The 16,451-nt window shown below is 43.5% G+C and overlaps 1 protein-coding gene and 1 pseudogene across 3 annotated transcripts; one reads left to right on the forward strand and one right to left on the reverse strand.

Moving 5' to 3' along the window:
* The first annotated feature begins 7,762 nt into the window (after positions 1 to 7,762).
* LOC136651541 (dual specificity protein phosphatase 14-like) lies at positions 7,763 to 16,149 on the forward strand. Of its 3 annotated transcripts, none has more exons than XM_066628044.1 (2): positions 7,763 to 8,026; positions 12,816 to 16,149. In XM_066628044.1, exon 2 carries the CDS (start codon positions 12,821 to 12,823, stop codon positions 13,460 to 13,462), a length of 642 nt encoding a protein of 213 aa, XP_066484141.1. In that variant the 5' UTR covers positions 7,763 to 8,026; positions 12,816 to 12,820; the 3' UTR covers positions 13,463 to 16,149. The 3 variants fall into 3 exon arrangements, with proteins under 3 accessions (XP_066484141.1, XP_066484143.1, XP_066484142.1); XM_066628046.1 differs by lacking the exon at positions 7,763 to 8,026 and adding an exon at positions 9,094 to 9,340; XM_066628045.1 differs by lacking the exon at positions 7,763 to 8,026 and adding an exon at positions 12,327 to 12,416.
* A 178-nt stretch (positions 16,150 to 16,327) lies between these two features.
* On the reverse strand, positions 16,328 to 16,444 carry LOC136654580 (5S ribosomal RNA; annotated as a pseudogene).
* Between the last annotated feature and the right edge of the window lie 7 nt (positions 16,445 to 16,451).

Raw genomic sequence — 16,451 nt, forward strand, 5'->3', positions numbered from 1 at the left:
GAGGGGGGTCCTTGAAAGATCTTGCAAAAACAAGGCACTATAATAATAGCTTTACAGCACAGTCCTATGTGTGTTTACTCAGAAGTCCCACTCTGTTGAATGGGCTTACTCTGCTGAATGTGAGCAGACATAGGATTTGCAAGCCTTACAGAATGGCACTGCCTCCTAAGGGTTTCCTAACTGCACCTTTTTCTTTCTCCTCCCACTCACTCCAAAAGCAAGAAAACATTAAAAAGATCCTTTATAACTTAGGGTCTAAGACATTTGCCGCTTGCTAGAGAATTTTTTTAAGCAGGCCTGGCCCTCGTCTTAAGCAGTATGAGGTAGCCTTCTTCTGGCAGCAGACTGCCAGGTATTTACGTAGCTTATTGTGCCATTTTTACCCGTAGATTTCATGCCTTGGGCATCAAAAGGTAGGCTGTGCCTCTAAGTAAAAATAAAATGCACACCTGAACACCCTAGAATAAGTTTTATTCTTTTATTAGTTATTATAATTATTATAATATTATAATAATTAGTTATTATCCTTATTAATAAGGATAGGATCCTTATTATCCTTTTAATTAAAGAGAGCTGGGAAAATCTAAATACCTAGTTAGTTGTTGGGCCCCTAGGAATTTAGGGCACAATCCACTTGAGTTTTGCTGCTTGTGTCCCACTGACCTACTTTTGTATCATTTTTTCTCATTTTAGTGGCGCTTGTGTAGGGGACCTTCCTAGTAGCTTGGGCCCTTAAATAGTTTCCCAACTGTCTGGCTCTGAAATATTTGATTCTTTAAAATCTTGATTTACTTTTTTAAAAATCCAGTACTACTTTTAAAAATTCAAATGCAAAATGAAACTTAATCCCAAATTTGCCCCATTAAATGAAGAAATGGGCGAAGCCATTTTGTTATTAAGCATGACTTTTTAACAATTAAAGTGATGCAGCTGTCTTCTTAAAATGCAGGCAGGTCATAACTTTTTATGTCTTTTTCAAGAATCCTAAATCACTGAGAGTTATGGATAATTCCACACATTTTTTTTAAGAGGACTGGTGCCATTATTTATTATGATTCTTCTTTTAGTTTTCAGCCCCTTAAGAGGAAAAAAATGTAAATTTCCACACCCAGTATGCTTACAGAAAAATAACTTAGGTCTTTGTAACTCTATTCTTTCTCATTTCCCTTGAATGATAAAACACAGATGTATATTTAGAAAATTGAAACAATCTGTTCAAAGGGTGATTTTCTTTTGAATGGGATATCTTCACCATATCCCTGAACCAGGAGAATTAAATGTGCACTTATTAGGAGAATGATCATGGATTCAATACAGAAAGGCTTCTGCTCTTTTAAATACAACATAAAATGTGTTTATTGTATGAGTTTATTGTACGAGAGCAGGACTTCATTCATTTTTAGCTGCATCCTCTTAAGGATGCCTTGGGGAGGATGGCTCTTTATGCAGCTCTTTCCTTTAAGTCTTGATAGAAAAAAAAAATTTAAAAAGACAGGATCCATAGTGCCAAATAAGTGAAAACTGCCTTTTAGAAATAAAGCACTTAAAGAGACTGCATCCCTTGAAGAGACTCCACAAGCGTATGGGACGATGACCCTGCTAGAATTGCTCAGTCACCCACTTTGGGGAGAAAAGAAATCTAAAAGGCCCTCAAGATGTGTGGGTGTGTGTGGCTGGGGGGTTGCTGTTTAGAACCACATTCACTCACCTACCTCCAATATGAGGCTGAATATTGCAACAGTCCCTCCCTATCTGTTCTTTTCTCATTTCTTGTATTATCGCGTTCTGGTTTCCCAGATTTCCCCCTATCAATGGCTGATCTCCTCCATTTAGAAATGGGCAAAAAAAAAATGATTAAATCCCCCCATTCCCCCCCCCTCCACAGACAACCCTGCCCTCTTGCTAGTTCCATTCATGCTGGGGAAGAGTCTGAGTGGCAACCCCCCCCCCCCCGAAAGATGGGATCTTGTGAGGAACACTTTCCTGTGCATCCTTGCTTCCCCTCCCCCGCCCCTGTTTTTCAAACCTTTGGTCTTTTTTTCTTCCTCATTTGCTTTTATTTTGGAGCAATAAATAAAACGCACCATTTGTAAAAGCCGTGGGGTCTGTGTCTTTGCTGCAAGAGGACGTTTGTGTCTGAGTAGTATGAGACTTGGAAACAAATGTGCAGAGGTAAACAAGGTTTGCATGTGTGCTTTTGTGTGTAGCCTTACAATTAGAAAAAGGAAGGGCAGCAGGGAACAGTGGCACCTGCACTGTAGTATGTTCTCAGGCAAAAGAGTGCAGTATTCTGCATTGTGTGGAACCACAGTCATAATCCCACCTTCTGCTGCTTGTGGCACTCAATGGCAGGATAGGATAAGGAGCGTGGAAGCAGCCTTGTTTTGGCACAGAAGCCTTTGCTGCAGCTGCATTGCTCAGGCTTTGGGTACAATCCTAACCAGGTCTACTCAGAAGTGAGTCCCATTTTGTTCCAACGGGGCTTAGTCTCAGGAAAGTGTGGTTAGGATTGCAGCCTTAGTAGAGTAACATCCCACTTCTAAAGTTAACAAGTCTTCTATTTGCAGTCCCTTTCTGCCAAAGGGCTCCCAAGCCGCTTACAACTAAAAACAATGGCATGCAGATAGAAAAAAAGGACAAGCAAGGAAATAAGACTCAAGTCCCAACTCTTTCCAAAATGAATGGTTACAATGATCAACTGGAAAGGTTACTGAAGAGACAGTTGAGAAGGACACATAGCACAGTGGGTTTAGTGCTCTCTTCTTTCCCTTTTGCACCTTCCCCTAGAAATTGCATTGTGTAGGGTTGCAAAACAAACAGGAAGAAAACAGATCTGGCCTTCTCCTCTCTCTTCAACAAAGCCTCGTGCTGACATCTGCAGGCGAAGATTTTCATCACTTGGAAATGGTCAGTTGATGATTTGTGTAGTAGATCAAGCTACTGATCAAGCAGCTCCAGGGCTCACATCAGACCTTTGCAACCCAAAATTGGATATATCCTACTGCCACTCCTATAACCTCTTGCTACACTGCTTCTTTCTGTTGGACTCCTGCAAAAGTGCCCTCTGAAGCACCATCTCCAGTTAGAAAAAAATAGGTATTCACCACTCAGGTCTTGTGACTATCTTCCTCTCTTTCCTTGGTCACTGAAAGCTAGCTGTCAACAGTTTGCCAAACCTTGATTGTTTATAAGCCTGTTACCAAATTGTTCACACAGGTATATACCACTGATGCCTTTAGAATGAGCCATGTTTTTTTTTGAGAAGTCTCTGCTTTTAAGAAAGGCCTGCACAGCAGACATTTAGTAGTATATGCTTTTACCAACACTTCATCTCCATTCAAGGAAAAGCTTCCCACGCTAAATTGTTGTTTGTTGGGTTGCAGTTAAATGTGCAGGAGCCCTGCCAAAAACCACACTCAAAATACAGTATATATTATTTTGGTGGGAGCACAGTCACAAAGTTTGACAATCTTTGTCATAGGATTATCTAAAGGTCTATTCCCCACCTCCACCACCCCTGATTGTACTTCCCTAAAGGGAAAAGGATTGCTTTCAGTGTAATAATATCTTGCAGAGAGTATATATATAAATAATACTGTACAGCTTAATGTACATATCAGAGTAAATGTGACCTTGTTTGATCATCAGATTTTTTTCTGGACTCCGTACAGTACTGTGTTAGTGCTTACATTTAATGCAGCAATTTCCAAAGCGTATGCTGTACTATATATATGAAAGCATTTAAAATAAGGAGCAATGGCAACAATGGTGAGGTTTATCACTTTGTGAAGAGCTCAGGGGTTTTTATCCAGCTTTCCTGATAGGCAGCTATTCAGAAATACAATGCTGTCATTTCTATAGTGCCTTTCGGTGTGCAAAGTTCTATAATCTCAGTGTTGTCCTTACAAATTACAGTCACCCTGTAAAATGAATACTGTATGTACTGCATTATTATCCCCATATTGTAGCTAAAGCTGAGAGGGAGGGGACTTGACTAAGCCCACCTAGTGAGTTTGTGGCAGAGGGGGGATCTGAACTCAGGAACGCCTGATTAGGGCCAAATCCTATCCAATTTTCCAATGCTGGTGTAGCTGTGTCAATGGGGTGTGCGCTGCATCCTATGGTGGGGAGGCCTCCTCAAGGTATGGGAACACTTATTCCTTTACCCTGGGGCTGCATTCCTGCTGTACTGGTGGCCCTCAGTCTTTTTGCAACTAGGTACACCAGAGCAACATGAGCATACATTTTAGGTCTATGCAAGCAAAAAGTGGCACTTGGCAATTTCTGTTTGTCAGGTTGCTGTTAAAAACACATGTATCCTGTGGGAGAGGGAAGTTGGCAGCTTTAGGGCCCAATCCTATCCAATATTCCAGCACCAGTACAGTCTCAATGCAGCCTCAAGGTAAGGGAACAAATGTCCCATACTTTAAGGAAGCCTCTGTGAGTGCTGCCCCACCACAAGATGCAGTGCACGCCCCATTGGCGTGGCTGCATCGGCACTAGAAAATTGGATAGGATTGGGCCCTCAATCCTTTATCATGGGCAAACAATGGTATCCAGAAGTTGTGATATTTCTGTTTCTAAATAAAGTAGGGCAGATCAGCCCAGCAATTGCACCCTTAAAGCTGAAAGCTCATGTGGGAAAGGGCTGTTATAATTTAGCATGAAAAAGCATGCCTTCTGCACCCAGAAGAATTATCTTATTATTAAGAATATTTATATACTGCTTTTCAACAAGAGTAGTTCACAAAGCAAGTTTACATAATAAGAAATTTAAAAAAAAAATTTTAATTGCTAAATATGCTCCACACTGAATGCCGACACTGAAAAATATTCCAGGGCTGCATTTGCTATTTAGAAGTTGAGCTCTGGAGTAGGGAGACTGGATGCAGATGCAAACAGGGCTTCCCTTCCCTTTGCATTCCTATTGGATTAGTCACTCTCAGCCTACACAAGGCCATTGTGAGGATATAGGTAGAGGAGAGAACAAAATCTATCACTCTAAGCCTAAGTCAGTGTTTCTCAGACTGTGGTCAGGACCCACTAGGTGGGTCGCAAGCCAATTTCAGGTGGGTCGTGTGACATCTAGCTCATGTAACATCTGAAAAGACAGGGGGAGGATGGACTCCCTGTACGTAAGAACATACGAACAGCCCCACTGGATCAGGCCATAGGCCCATCTAGTCCAGCTTCCTGTATCTCACAGCGGCCCACCAAATGCCCCAGGGAGCACACCAGATCACAAGAGACCTCATCCTGGTGCCCTCCCTTGCATCTGGCATTCTGACATAACCCATTTCTAAAATCAGGAGGTTGTGCATACACATCATGGCTTGTACCCCGTAATGGATTTTTCCTCCAGAAACTTGTCCAATCCCCTTTTAAAGGCGTCCAGGCTAGACGCCTTCACCACATCCTGTGGCAAGGAGTGGGAGAGAGTGGCCCTGTGGGAGAGAGACATGGTGCTTTACTTTAAATTGGTGGGAAGATGGGATGCTGGAAAGGGGGAGGGCTGTGTGGTTGGAGAAGGTTCCAAGTCTGTGTTCTGCTTTGACTTCTGAGCTGGAATGTTTGAATTCTGAGCTATGCAAAATAACAGCATGAGTGCACTGGGTAATGGGACCTTTGGCTGACTGCAGCTGGGCAGCCCAATCCTGAGCTGCCCGGGGTGCGCAGCTGCAGTGGTGCCGGATGCTACTGCATCCTGTGCACCTCAGCCTGCTGTGGGCGGTGCCTCAGGAGAAGGGGACTTTTGTCCCCTTCTGGGTAAGGGCAGCAGCCCAGCAGTGGGGCTACTCACTTTAAGTAAAGGCCGAGCCCCACATGAATGCCTTGGATCCGGTGGAGCAGAGCTTTTATACTGTGCCTTTGGCATGTTCTGGTGGAATGCCCATGTATGGCAACAGAAACTGTTATGCCAGGGGTTCAGCATTCAGCTAATTCATATCTTTTGGGGTATACTGCTAGAATACAGTTTGTACAGTATAATTCACATGCCCTTATATAGCAGATGACACACTCATGCAGTTTACAGTACAGTATATACTTTCTATCTTTATAGAATTGCCCCCAAATGTGTTATAATTGTACTGACACAAAACTCAAAGATGGCAGTGGGATGGGGTGTCTTTAAAAAACATTGTGAAGTGCATGGCAGTTAATCATGTAAGTTATGATCATATAAGTGGCAGGTATTCATATAAACTTATTTGATTTTTCTCTGTAAACTGCTTTGTGAACTTTAGTTGAAAAGCGGTATATAAATACTGTTAATAATAATAATAATTATAATTATAATTAATTAATTAACAGTATTTATATACTGCTTTTCAACTGAACGTTCACAAAGCGTTTTACAGAGAAAAATCAAATAACTAAATGGCTCCCTGTCCCAAAAGGGCTCACAATCTAAAAAGATGCCAAGGAATACCAGCAGACAGCCACTAGAACAGACAGTGCTGGGGTGAGGTGGGCCAGTTACTCTCCCCCTGCTAAAAAAAGGAGCACCCACTTGAAAAAGTGCCTCTTACCCAATTAGCAGGGGTTGTTAATAATAATAATAATAATAATAATAATAATAATAAAACTGACATCAGTTTGTCCACTAGATATTTATTACTGTCTCCCTGTTCCTTTTCTAATCCAGGGAAGGGGGAGGAGGGAGAGCTGCAGAGGGGAGTAGGCAGGCCATGTTGGGTGTACCCCACCAAACTATTCCTTGAGGTGACTGCGTCAGCTGGCTTTAGTTGTGGATGGGCTGGCCCTACCAACAACCCTGTGAGGTAGGTCAGGCTGAAAGATAGTGACTGGTCAAATGAGCTTCATGACTGAGGTGTGTTGAATCTGGGCCTTTCCGCTTAGTATGACCTTATAATTACACTTTGGTGAGTCTGCACTTTTACTTTTGCCATTTATTTCATTAAAAATCCTAGCCTTTCCTGGCTTTTCCCAGATGACCTATTGCAGGGATGTCAAACTTATTTCATACAGTGGGCTGAATAGCATTCATGATGCCTGCTGAGGGCCAGAAGTGACATAATTAAGCAGGAGGTGATGTCATTAAGGTGGTCATGACCAGAAATAAGCACTTCTTTCTCACTCTGCTGCAAATGACAGAAGAGAAACTGCAAATCTTGACCATATTTTCAAGATATGGTCCAATTATTATGCGGATGATGACCCTTTTAGCAGTGACATCTCAGCATAGCTCAGCAGCTGAGACCAGCTAATATTGGTGCTGGGAGAGCCAAAGGGCCTGATAAAGAACTTCTGGGGGAACACATCCGGCCCCCAGGCCTTATGTTTGACACCCCTGACCTATTGCTTCTACCAAGTATAACCATGCTGATGTATCCCTTGCACAGGATTTTATTTATACTGTACTAGTAATTATGGTAGTGTTTTCATATCTCCAGGGAATCTGTTTACCCTACTGCATCTGGCAATATTTTGAATTCTTTGCCATGGCAGCATCTTTTATGTTAGCTGCAAAGAGGCACACTTCAACCCAGCAATTACGGTAGTAATCTGTACAGTATCATGTTAAAAGTGAAAGCCGAAGAAGTCTGCAAATACGGTAAAGCTTCCGCGTCGGGAAGGCGGTAAGCTGAGTCACGCTTACCGTAATAAGCAAGATATAAGCGCACAACCATTTCCATAGGAGCATCTTTTCTTGAGCCCACTACATTCGAAAACTGAAGGTTAGCAAAAAAATGCTTCAGGCTCTTGGCCACATAACGCAGAACAGCAGATGGGACATTATTGCATCAGCTGTACATGGAATTCCTATCCAAAATTGGAGATGTGATTTGGAACCACAAGTTGCTAAATGCAGCTGCTTCTGTGGTGGAAGTAGCCATCTATTTACTCATGATTGTGCAGAGATAAAAGGATTTGCTTTAACTATAGTGTGTGTCTAGAGGAGGCGGAGTTTATAAAGCGAAACCCAGCTGAACACAAGAGCCGCAGAGTCCATCTTGTTTCTAGCAGTAGTCAGCAACATGCCTCCTGGAAGTCCGCAAACAAGGTATGAAGGCAGCAGCCTACCCCTCTCCCCTGCCATTCAGAGGTAGACTGCCACTAAGCAAGGAGGTTCTATTTAGCCTGCATAGCTTAAAAAGCCATCTCATCCCTCCAGGGGAAAGTTAATTGATTGATTCAGGGCGGGATAACTGTTGGCTTAATTATAGCACTTTAGCTCCCCAGAGCCTGAACTTCCAAAGAGAGTTTAATTACATTTTTAAAAACACTGATTGTCACGTGTTGGAAAGGTGATGCTTGTTACAACACAGGACCAGGCGCCTTTTCTTCCCCCCACCCCATCAGAAGCTCCGATCCGGCTCCTTTTCGGGGGGGGGGCTTCATCCTAGTTAGCCTTCCGGAGATGGGCACCCATTCACCCTGGCACGTTTGTGGTGACTCACGAGCGCTCCTCGCAGTTTTCCTCGCCCAGCTGCAAGAGGGTGGAGTGAGGACGGTGGGGTGAGATTGTGACGCATATAAGTCAGGAGGGGGCAGAAAGACACACACAGCAGTGGTGTGAGCTTCCATTTATAGGTTATATTATTATTATTATTTCCCCAGAACAGTGACCCCCAAGAGGAGTCCCCAGTTCATGATGCTGATGCTCTGCTTTCTCCCGCATGCAATCATTGCACTAATGGGAGAAGAGCATCCTTCCTGTCTTCCTTTTGCTCTTCTTGTGTCCTCCATGCGCAGAATATAACGGGGATCACATCCCCCCCCCCCTAAAATAGGCCACTTTACATTGGGATTAAGATGGACTGACTCTTACAGCATCCCCCACAGCGCCAGGGTGGGGCTTGCAGTGGGGGAGGACGGGAGAACCAGCCCCGGAAGCGGAGGCGGGGAGGGGGGAATCCGTGGTTTATCAGCCCCACCCCCGCCGTCACCCCTCCTCCTCCTCCTCCTTCGCGAGCCTGGCTTGTGTCACTGGCTCTGACGCCAGCATCCGCCCCCGCATCCCGTCGCCATGGCAACCCTTTGTTACCTCCAACGCTCGAGTGGTCCAGCAGGGGAGGGGGCTGGCAGGGGTGGTATATAGGCATCGCTGGGGGGAGCCAGAGAAGGAAACTCCAGATCCCCACCCAGGAGGAAGAAGGAAAGGAGAAGCAGGGCAAAGACAGAAGAGTCTATTTCTATGTGCATCTATAACGTTAGACTATATAGAGAGAGGTTTCTTTGGAAGACTGGGAGTAACAGCATCACATCCGAAAGGGAGGCATCCAGGCTCTTCCCCACCCCATCACCTGCTTCCTCAAAGGCATTTAGGTGGGCCGAGAGAGAGAGTCTCCCTTGAAAAACAGCAAGATACTGACTGGTAATTTATTTTTTATTTTTTATTTGGTAAAGTTTGGAGTTCTGTGCAGTAGGAGGAAGAGTTGATTTTTGGCATTGCAGTTCCTGTCTTGTATGGGTTATGGCTTCTGAGGTGGGGCCTGGGGAATGGGATGCAGAGGACACACTTGCAGAAGTGTGGTTTGAATCGCTGGGAAATGTGTTTGGAGTTTAAGGTTCAGGGGCATCTGATGTGTTAATTGTAGGTGGCAATTTTGTTTCCACTGAGTTGTTTAAGCTGTGATGAATAACCAGGGGTGCTGAGAAGAGAAGAATGTGTAATCAGATTTGCTGAAGTCGGATTTAGGCTATATAAAATAGCTATGCAAGATCACTCCTTGTATTCAGAAGCAGTTAGCCAACAGTAACTACCACACCCTTATTCTCTATCTTTAGAGGCTGACATGTCTCAGAGTTGTCCACCCCTCATACACACATGCAAATGAGTGGGAGGCCAATCTGCCAGTTAATTACCATTATTTTATTATAACTGTACTAGAGAATGGTGACATCTTGAGATTTTTGAGGCAAGGAGAATTTCAGGTGTAATGCTTTGCAGGTGATTTAGAGAGGGAGTTTAAAAAATGACATGAGATATGAAATGTAATTTATGCATGTGATAGAAAATATGAAAAGTTTCTGGAGAGATGTGGGATTTTATGGAAAAGGAATAATTGCAGAAAATTGGGGTTCAAGGAAGGAGTGTAGGGGCCTCTATTTGGCTATGTTTTCAAGACTTAAACCTGGAAAATGGAGTTGCACTGAGGGCTAATATTTGACAGAATGAATGAAACTGAGCTTTTAAATTTTGGGATGTCCAAGTTTGCTGTGAAAGAATTAAACACAAGGCTTAGATAAATGCATGGGAATTATGCCTCTTTTGTGGATGCTGAAGTTGTGGGGTCCAGTGATGTATGTCTATAGGACAGGTGACAGACACCGAGAGTGTGTTTGGATGCTTGTATAATTTGAGGTTTGTAAAAGGATGTAATGGAACATATAAAGGGCACATCTGCTGCCAAAGCAGCTTGAAAGTGTGAGAGTTTGAGGGGAGCATGAAGGATGAAAAGAGAGTTGGCAGAAGCTGTAGTTAGGGGTGTGGGTTTCCTAGAGAGTCAGACTGGACTTGATTAATTCCTTTTGCAAGAAGATATTACGATTGAAACTGAGCAGTCAGGGGTGGGGTTGCTTAGGGGAAAACTTGATTTAGAAGTGGGTGCTTTTTGGAAGCAGTTATAATTTGGAAGTGTATATACTCAAATTACCCCCTATTATTTTGATTTAACTAATCCAGAAAATTTACCTAACACGCATAAGAATTATTACCCCACATGTAAACATATGTGGAGAAATGTCTTTTCAGAACTGAACTTTTTTGATTGAAATGCATGTTAAGGGGGTAACTGACCGTATTTTGTATCCTACCTTCTTTCCCCTAAGGCAGGGGTGCTCACACTTTTTTGGCTCGAGAGCTACTTTGAAACCCAGCAAGGCCCAGAGATCTACCAGAGTTTTTTTTTTACAATGTTTGCGCCATCATAACATATAACATTAATGTGTACAATGTATGTTGGTGTACCTTGAGCCCCACTGAGTATAACAGGACTTACTCCTGAGTAGACATGCCTAGGATTAGGCTGTGAGGCTGCAATCCTAGCCACACTTACCTGGGAGTAAGCTCCATTTAGTACAATGGGCCTTACTCCCGACATTTCCTCCGAGAGGCACCTGAAGGGGGGGGGTCGGCACTCCACGATCTACTCATTTTGCTTCGCAATCTACCGGTAGATCACGATCCACCTATTGAGCACCCCTGCCCTAAGGAACTGAGGGCAGCAGCATACATGGGGGTTCCCAAATAGTCTTGCATCTAATTCCTAGCCAGATCCAGACCTACTTATCTTCCAAAGTTGCTGTGTCATATACCTTCAAACCAGAGACCTAGCCCTGAGTGCTTAGTGGTTTTGAATCTGTGACCTCCCTGGCTTACAAGTCCCCACCCAATTTCAAAGAATGGTTGCTTTTGGCCAGCACTGCCTCTGCTTTCTTAAAAAGTGCCTCCAAGAAGGGTTGTTTGAGCTGTCACTTGGGTAAAGAAATGAGATAAAATGAGAAGTTGGGGTGTGCGTATGTGTGTGTGTTTACAGTAAACTCGAGTTACAAATTATAATTGCAAAAGGTGGTATATTGGAGCTCTACAATTAGTCCCATTATTAAGGGAAATAAATCCCTAAGTAACAATACCCTTGAGAGCCTCTGCATAACTCTCCAGAATGTGTATATCGTGGTGAGCCCGTCACCAAGGGCCCAGTGCAATCCCTACAGGGCGAGTGAATAAATCTAAGGCCACTCATATCCCCAAGCATTCTAATTATATTAATGATGTCAGTTGCATATTTGCAGCACCCTCTGATGCTAGCACATCCCAGTTAGAAACACAGTACACAGGTATTTAGTATGAGCAGCGTATTTGGATCTTGGTAGTGTTGGGTGTGTTTTGTAGAGGTGTGATAGTTGGCCGAATGAGAGGCTGCAGTGTTTGGAAGGGAAAGGAGAGCAAAAATCTATAGGAAACATGAATACAAATATGGATTCTTCCCAACCCCCCACTCTGCTCATATAGAGGAAGGGGCGGGGGAACCTCTGATGCAAAACCACCTCTCTCCCTATGCACCAATAATCACAAAATATGAGTCACAGTTCAGCCCTGAAACCTTTCTCCTATTCCATTTTGAGCTTGTGTCTGTTATGACAAGGGGTGGGGTAGAGTGAGGACTGCAAATTTAGGAAAAGGCATTGGCATGGGCGAGGTGGAGAGAGTCCAAGGGCTACTAAAGTGTCCACTGCCCCTTTAAGAGGCTGTCCATTTCCTCCCCCTCTTCCTCCATTTTCCCATCTTCTCCATCATCCCCCTTCTGCGCATCATTCCTGCAGCATCACAGTTTCTAGCGTCTTCCCTCCCTCCCCCCCTCCACATCTAGCCCTTGGAGCAGGGGTCCTCGCGGGATAGTGGGGGCAGCCGAGAGCAGCTGCTAGGGGGCTCCAAGGGAATGACTGAGGTAGGCTATTGGGAGATGTTTGGCTTTGTACAGAACTTGAACGTTGGGTGAATCCCCTTGCCTCCATCTTTCACACCTTTACTGACTTGTTCACTTGTCTGTCACCTTACTCTTCCATCTGCCTCCATTTTCCTGTTTCCTAATATTGTACTTCCCTGAATAAGCTTTTCCATCCCTTCTGCTGCAAAATCCATTTCACCCCTAATTCATACTATATCTTTGGAGAGGACTTGACTTTTCAACCTCTTTCAGGGATTGGAATTGGGATATGATCTTTGAATTGTGCCAGCTCTGGTTGGGTAGCTGCTTAAGTGAGAAAATTTTGGGAAAGGGATTGGTTTCCTTAACTCTTTGAGTATATAGATTCTTAAGACTTTTGCCTCTCTCCTTTCCCCACAGCTGTTATGTACGCTGAACCATCCACCATGAATTTCCGGAACCACGGCTTCTTCCGCCGTTCTCCGCCCCCTTCAGTAGCCAAACCAGCCCCAACTGCTGGGAATGCTTTGTCCGTCTTGGGAGGCATTGCTCAGATCTCCCCCTGCCTCTACCTCTGCTCTGGCAACGCAGCATCTAATAGACATATGGTCTACTCCAGGGCAGTGACTTGTGTTGTGAATGCCACCATGGAAATCCCTAATGCCAACTGGCCAGATATAGACTACGTCAAGGTGCCTGTGCCTGATCTCCCCCATGCTCCACTGTCCTTGTACTTTGACTCCGTGGCTGACAGGATACACCAGACAGGAAAGAAGAATGGAAGAACCCTTGTCCATTGTGTAGCAGGTGTAAGCCGGTCAGCTTCCCTCTGTATTGCTTACTTAATGAAATACCACCGATTGAGCCTCTTGGATGCCCATGAATGGGTGAAAAGCAGGCGGCCTGTTGTAAGGCCCAATGTGGGCTTCTGGAGGCAACTCATTGAGTATGAACGCAAGCTGTTTGGCAAGAACACCGTCAAGATGGTGCCCTCACCCATTGGGTTGGTCCCAGATGTCTATGAAAAGGAGACCCGCGGGCTGGTCCCCTTGTGGAACTTAAGATAGACACTGGGGACTTTGGGGGGAAATGTGGTTGGGTGGTGGGCTGGTTGGATTTATGATCAAAATGTTCCACCAAGGTAGGACCTTAGTAAGATCTTCCAACATGGTGGACCTTGTAAGAAATTGTTACAGTAGTCTTTTGTAAGACCTTGCAATATGATTAGATCATGAAATGACTTGAGTTGCTTGGACCTTCCAATATGGTAAACTTGGATGTTTTGTTCCACTGTGACAAACATCACTAAGAACTTCTCTCTGGTTTGTTGTGAGAAGATGGTTAAGAACAAAGCATTGGAGGCAGGAATTCTGTCTATAGCAGGGACTCCAGTCTTAATAATTTCCCCCTCCCTTAGTGAGGAGGGAAAAATTTAATCTTTTGGAGATAAAGCATCATAACTGCTTTCCAGCAAGAGGGCCTGAGCTCACTTGGGATTTTTAAAATGTAATACACAAAACAGTACACTTCCCCCCTCAGGGACATAAATTAATGCTAATATTGCTTCAAAGGCACAATGTTCAAGGTCTGCGCCACCAGTGAGGGGACAAAATGAGTGGAAAGGCCTCCAAGAGGTCTGACCTTCCAATAACAGATGAAAGCCTTCAACTCCAGAAAAAGGGGAGAGACCCACTATACTGAAGTATCACTGAGCTGGCCACAGTTGTATCTGTGGGTGTTTTTAATACACAGGAAGAGAGGAAAATCTAAATTCACTCATGGAGGGAGAGTTTTAAAAAAAATTACCTTGCTACAGGGCTCACTCAAAGCTGTGGAAGGCAAATGCTACCAGGGAGGGCAGATTTTAACTGGAAAGGATAAGGACTATTGACTGTGGGAATATAATTCAGTATCAAGATCTCGTTCATCTCATCTCCCTCCTCAGGAACCAAGAAAATTCTGAAGGGGTTTTGGTGGTGTGTGAGTGTGTTTAAAAAGGGCAGATAGTTTTCTAACACTTTACTCACAAGAGAGCAAATCTTCCAAAGATAACATTTTTGTCATTGCAAAGAAGGGAATAAAAGGTGTTTTTAGAAAGGCAAATTTTCACTTAAAAGGCATTGTGTGTTTAGTATTTCAAAATGACATGAGCAGTTTGGTACCTACACAGCCTGGAATTAGTTTTATAGTTTGGCACTAAGAAATCCGATTGGGGGGGAGGATGGGTTTGGAAAAGTAGAGACCCTGTATTACTACATAAATTAGCTTTTAAGGTGCAGGTTTCAGAGTGCTTTAAAAGGGTTGTTGAAAGACTTTTAAATTATTTTTTAATGGCCATTCTGTTTAGCAGTTTCTTGAATTCTAAACATTTAATGCATGTTCCTATAACTACAAGAGCAGGCGTTTGTGGTTTCATAACAGTTCTTCACTTTCCAAAACAAAGCACTTACCATGTTTGGAAAGGTTTCAGGCTTCAGTGACTTTTCAGAGCATTTGCCTGTCAGAGTTCTGTGCATCAGTCAGGCCTGACTAGGAAGTTCTAGAAGCTGAGTGAGCACAGCCAAAGGAATTGTTGGGCCAATGTTATCCCTGCAAGAAGAGTTATTTCTTGGTAATCCTTCAAAATTAGTTTGAATTGTGTATGGGATTTTGAATGCCCTGTCTCACATAAACTCTACACCATTAGAAGCACTGAGCCTTCTAGAAGGATAGATAACTAAGCCATGACTGGTCAAGCTCTGCCCCTACAAAACTTAGGAATTTCAGAATTTCTCCCATACTATCTCTCCACCCCATTACCATACACACAGAAACGGAAGTGCCGAATACATCTGCTTGAAACAAAATTGGCAATTGTCATAGATGGTGTTAATCTTTGAAAAAGTGGGCCTTGCACCATCCAGTACCCCTGTCCCCCCAATACTTGTTTCCTACTATTACAGGGAGTTTAATTTTCTGACAGGGTTAAAAAGGATTTTTTTCATAGAAAGCCTTTTATGAGCCTCTTATAGATTGGCTCCAGAATTCCAGCTGCTAGTAATTTGACACAGGGAAAGTTTGCTTAAGGAAAGGAGGGTACCCACAGCAGCTGAAAAGTAAGGTTTTTGATAAAACCCTCCACAGATGTCCCTCTATTAGTAAAAAATATACACAACCAGAAGTATAATTTAGGGATGAGTAGGGACTGGTAACTTAAGGATACTTTTGAGTGCAAGACAATTACATAGATATTTTCTATAATACAAACACACATACATTTTTGTTTTGTAGTCATGAGAGTCTTTTACAGGTTTGCAGTGTAGTTGGAGGAAGGATGTGGGGTTTAAAATGATGTCTGGAAACAGAAGAAATGCCTACTTACACCCTGCACAGTCATTACTGAAGCTTAAAGGCACGGAATCCCACATGTTAGAGAAGAGCTTTTAAGTCTCACAAAATTGCTGGCCCCTTAATGGGTGGCTTACGCAAAGTAGGCACAAATCAATGTAGCATTGGTTAATTGAAGGTTCATACAGACACACAGAATACCTCCTCCCAATATATAGCTGGCTTGGGCTCAGGAGTAGAATTTCACTATTGTTAAGGGGAGGGGAGGAGACACTTGTTATAGTGGTCAGAGTATATGCTGGTCTTCCTTTTGAGTAATGTATAAATAAAACTCTAAAGCCTCTGCAGTTCTGTATACTTTGTAGATACTAGAGGATTAAAAGAAAACTATATTAAAGTAAGGATTTCTTATGGCTTCAGTTCAATGACAAAAAAATCTTAATAAAAACAGATTTGAACAAGCTGTTTCCTGCAGTATTAATGACTACTGATTTTAACGTTTCATAACTGTGTGTTTTGGTGGAAAGGCAGAAATATGAAGGATGGGTGGCATCAGGTACTGTTCCTCTGGTTGGCAACCTTCAGTCTCGAAAGACTATGGTATAAGCCTACAGCACCTGGTATTCCCAGGCAGTCTCCCATCCAGGTACTAACCAGGCCTGACCCTGCTTAGCTTCTGAGATCAGACGAGATCGGGCATGTGCAGGGTAACAGTTGCTGCTCTTGATC

This window comes from Tiliqua scincoides, chromosome 5, assembly GCF_035046505.1.
Source record: "Tiliqua scincoides isolate rTilSci1 chromosome 5, rTilSci1.hap2, whole genome shotgun sequence".
NCBI lineage: Eukaryota > Metazoa > Chordata > Lepidosauria > Squamata > Scincidae > Tiliqua > Tiliqua scincoides.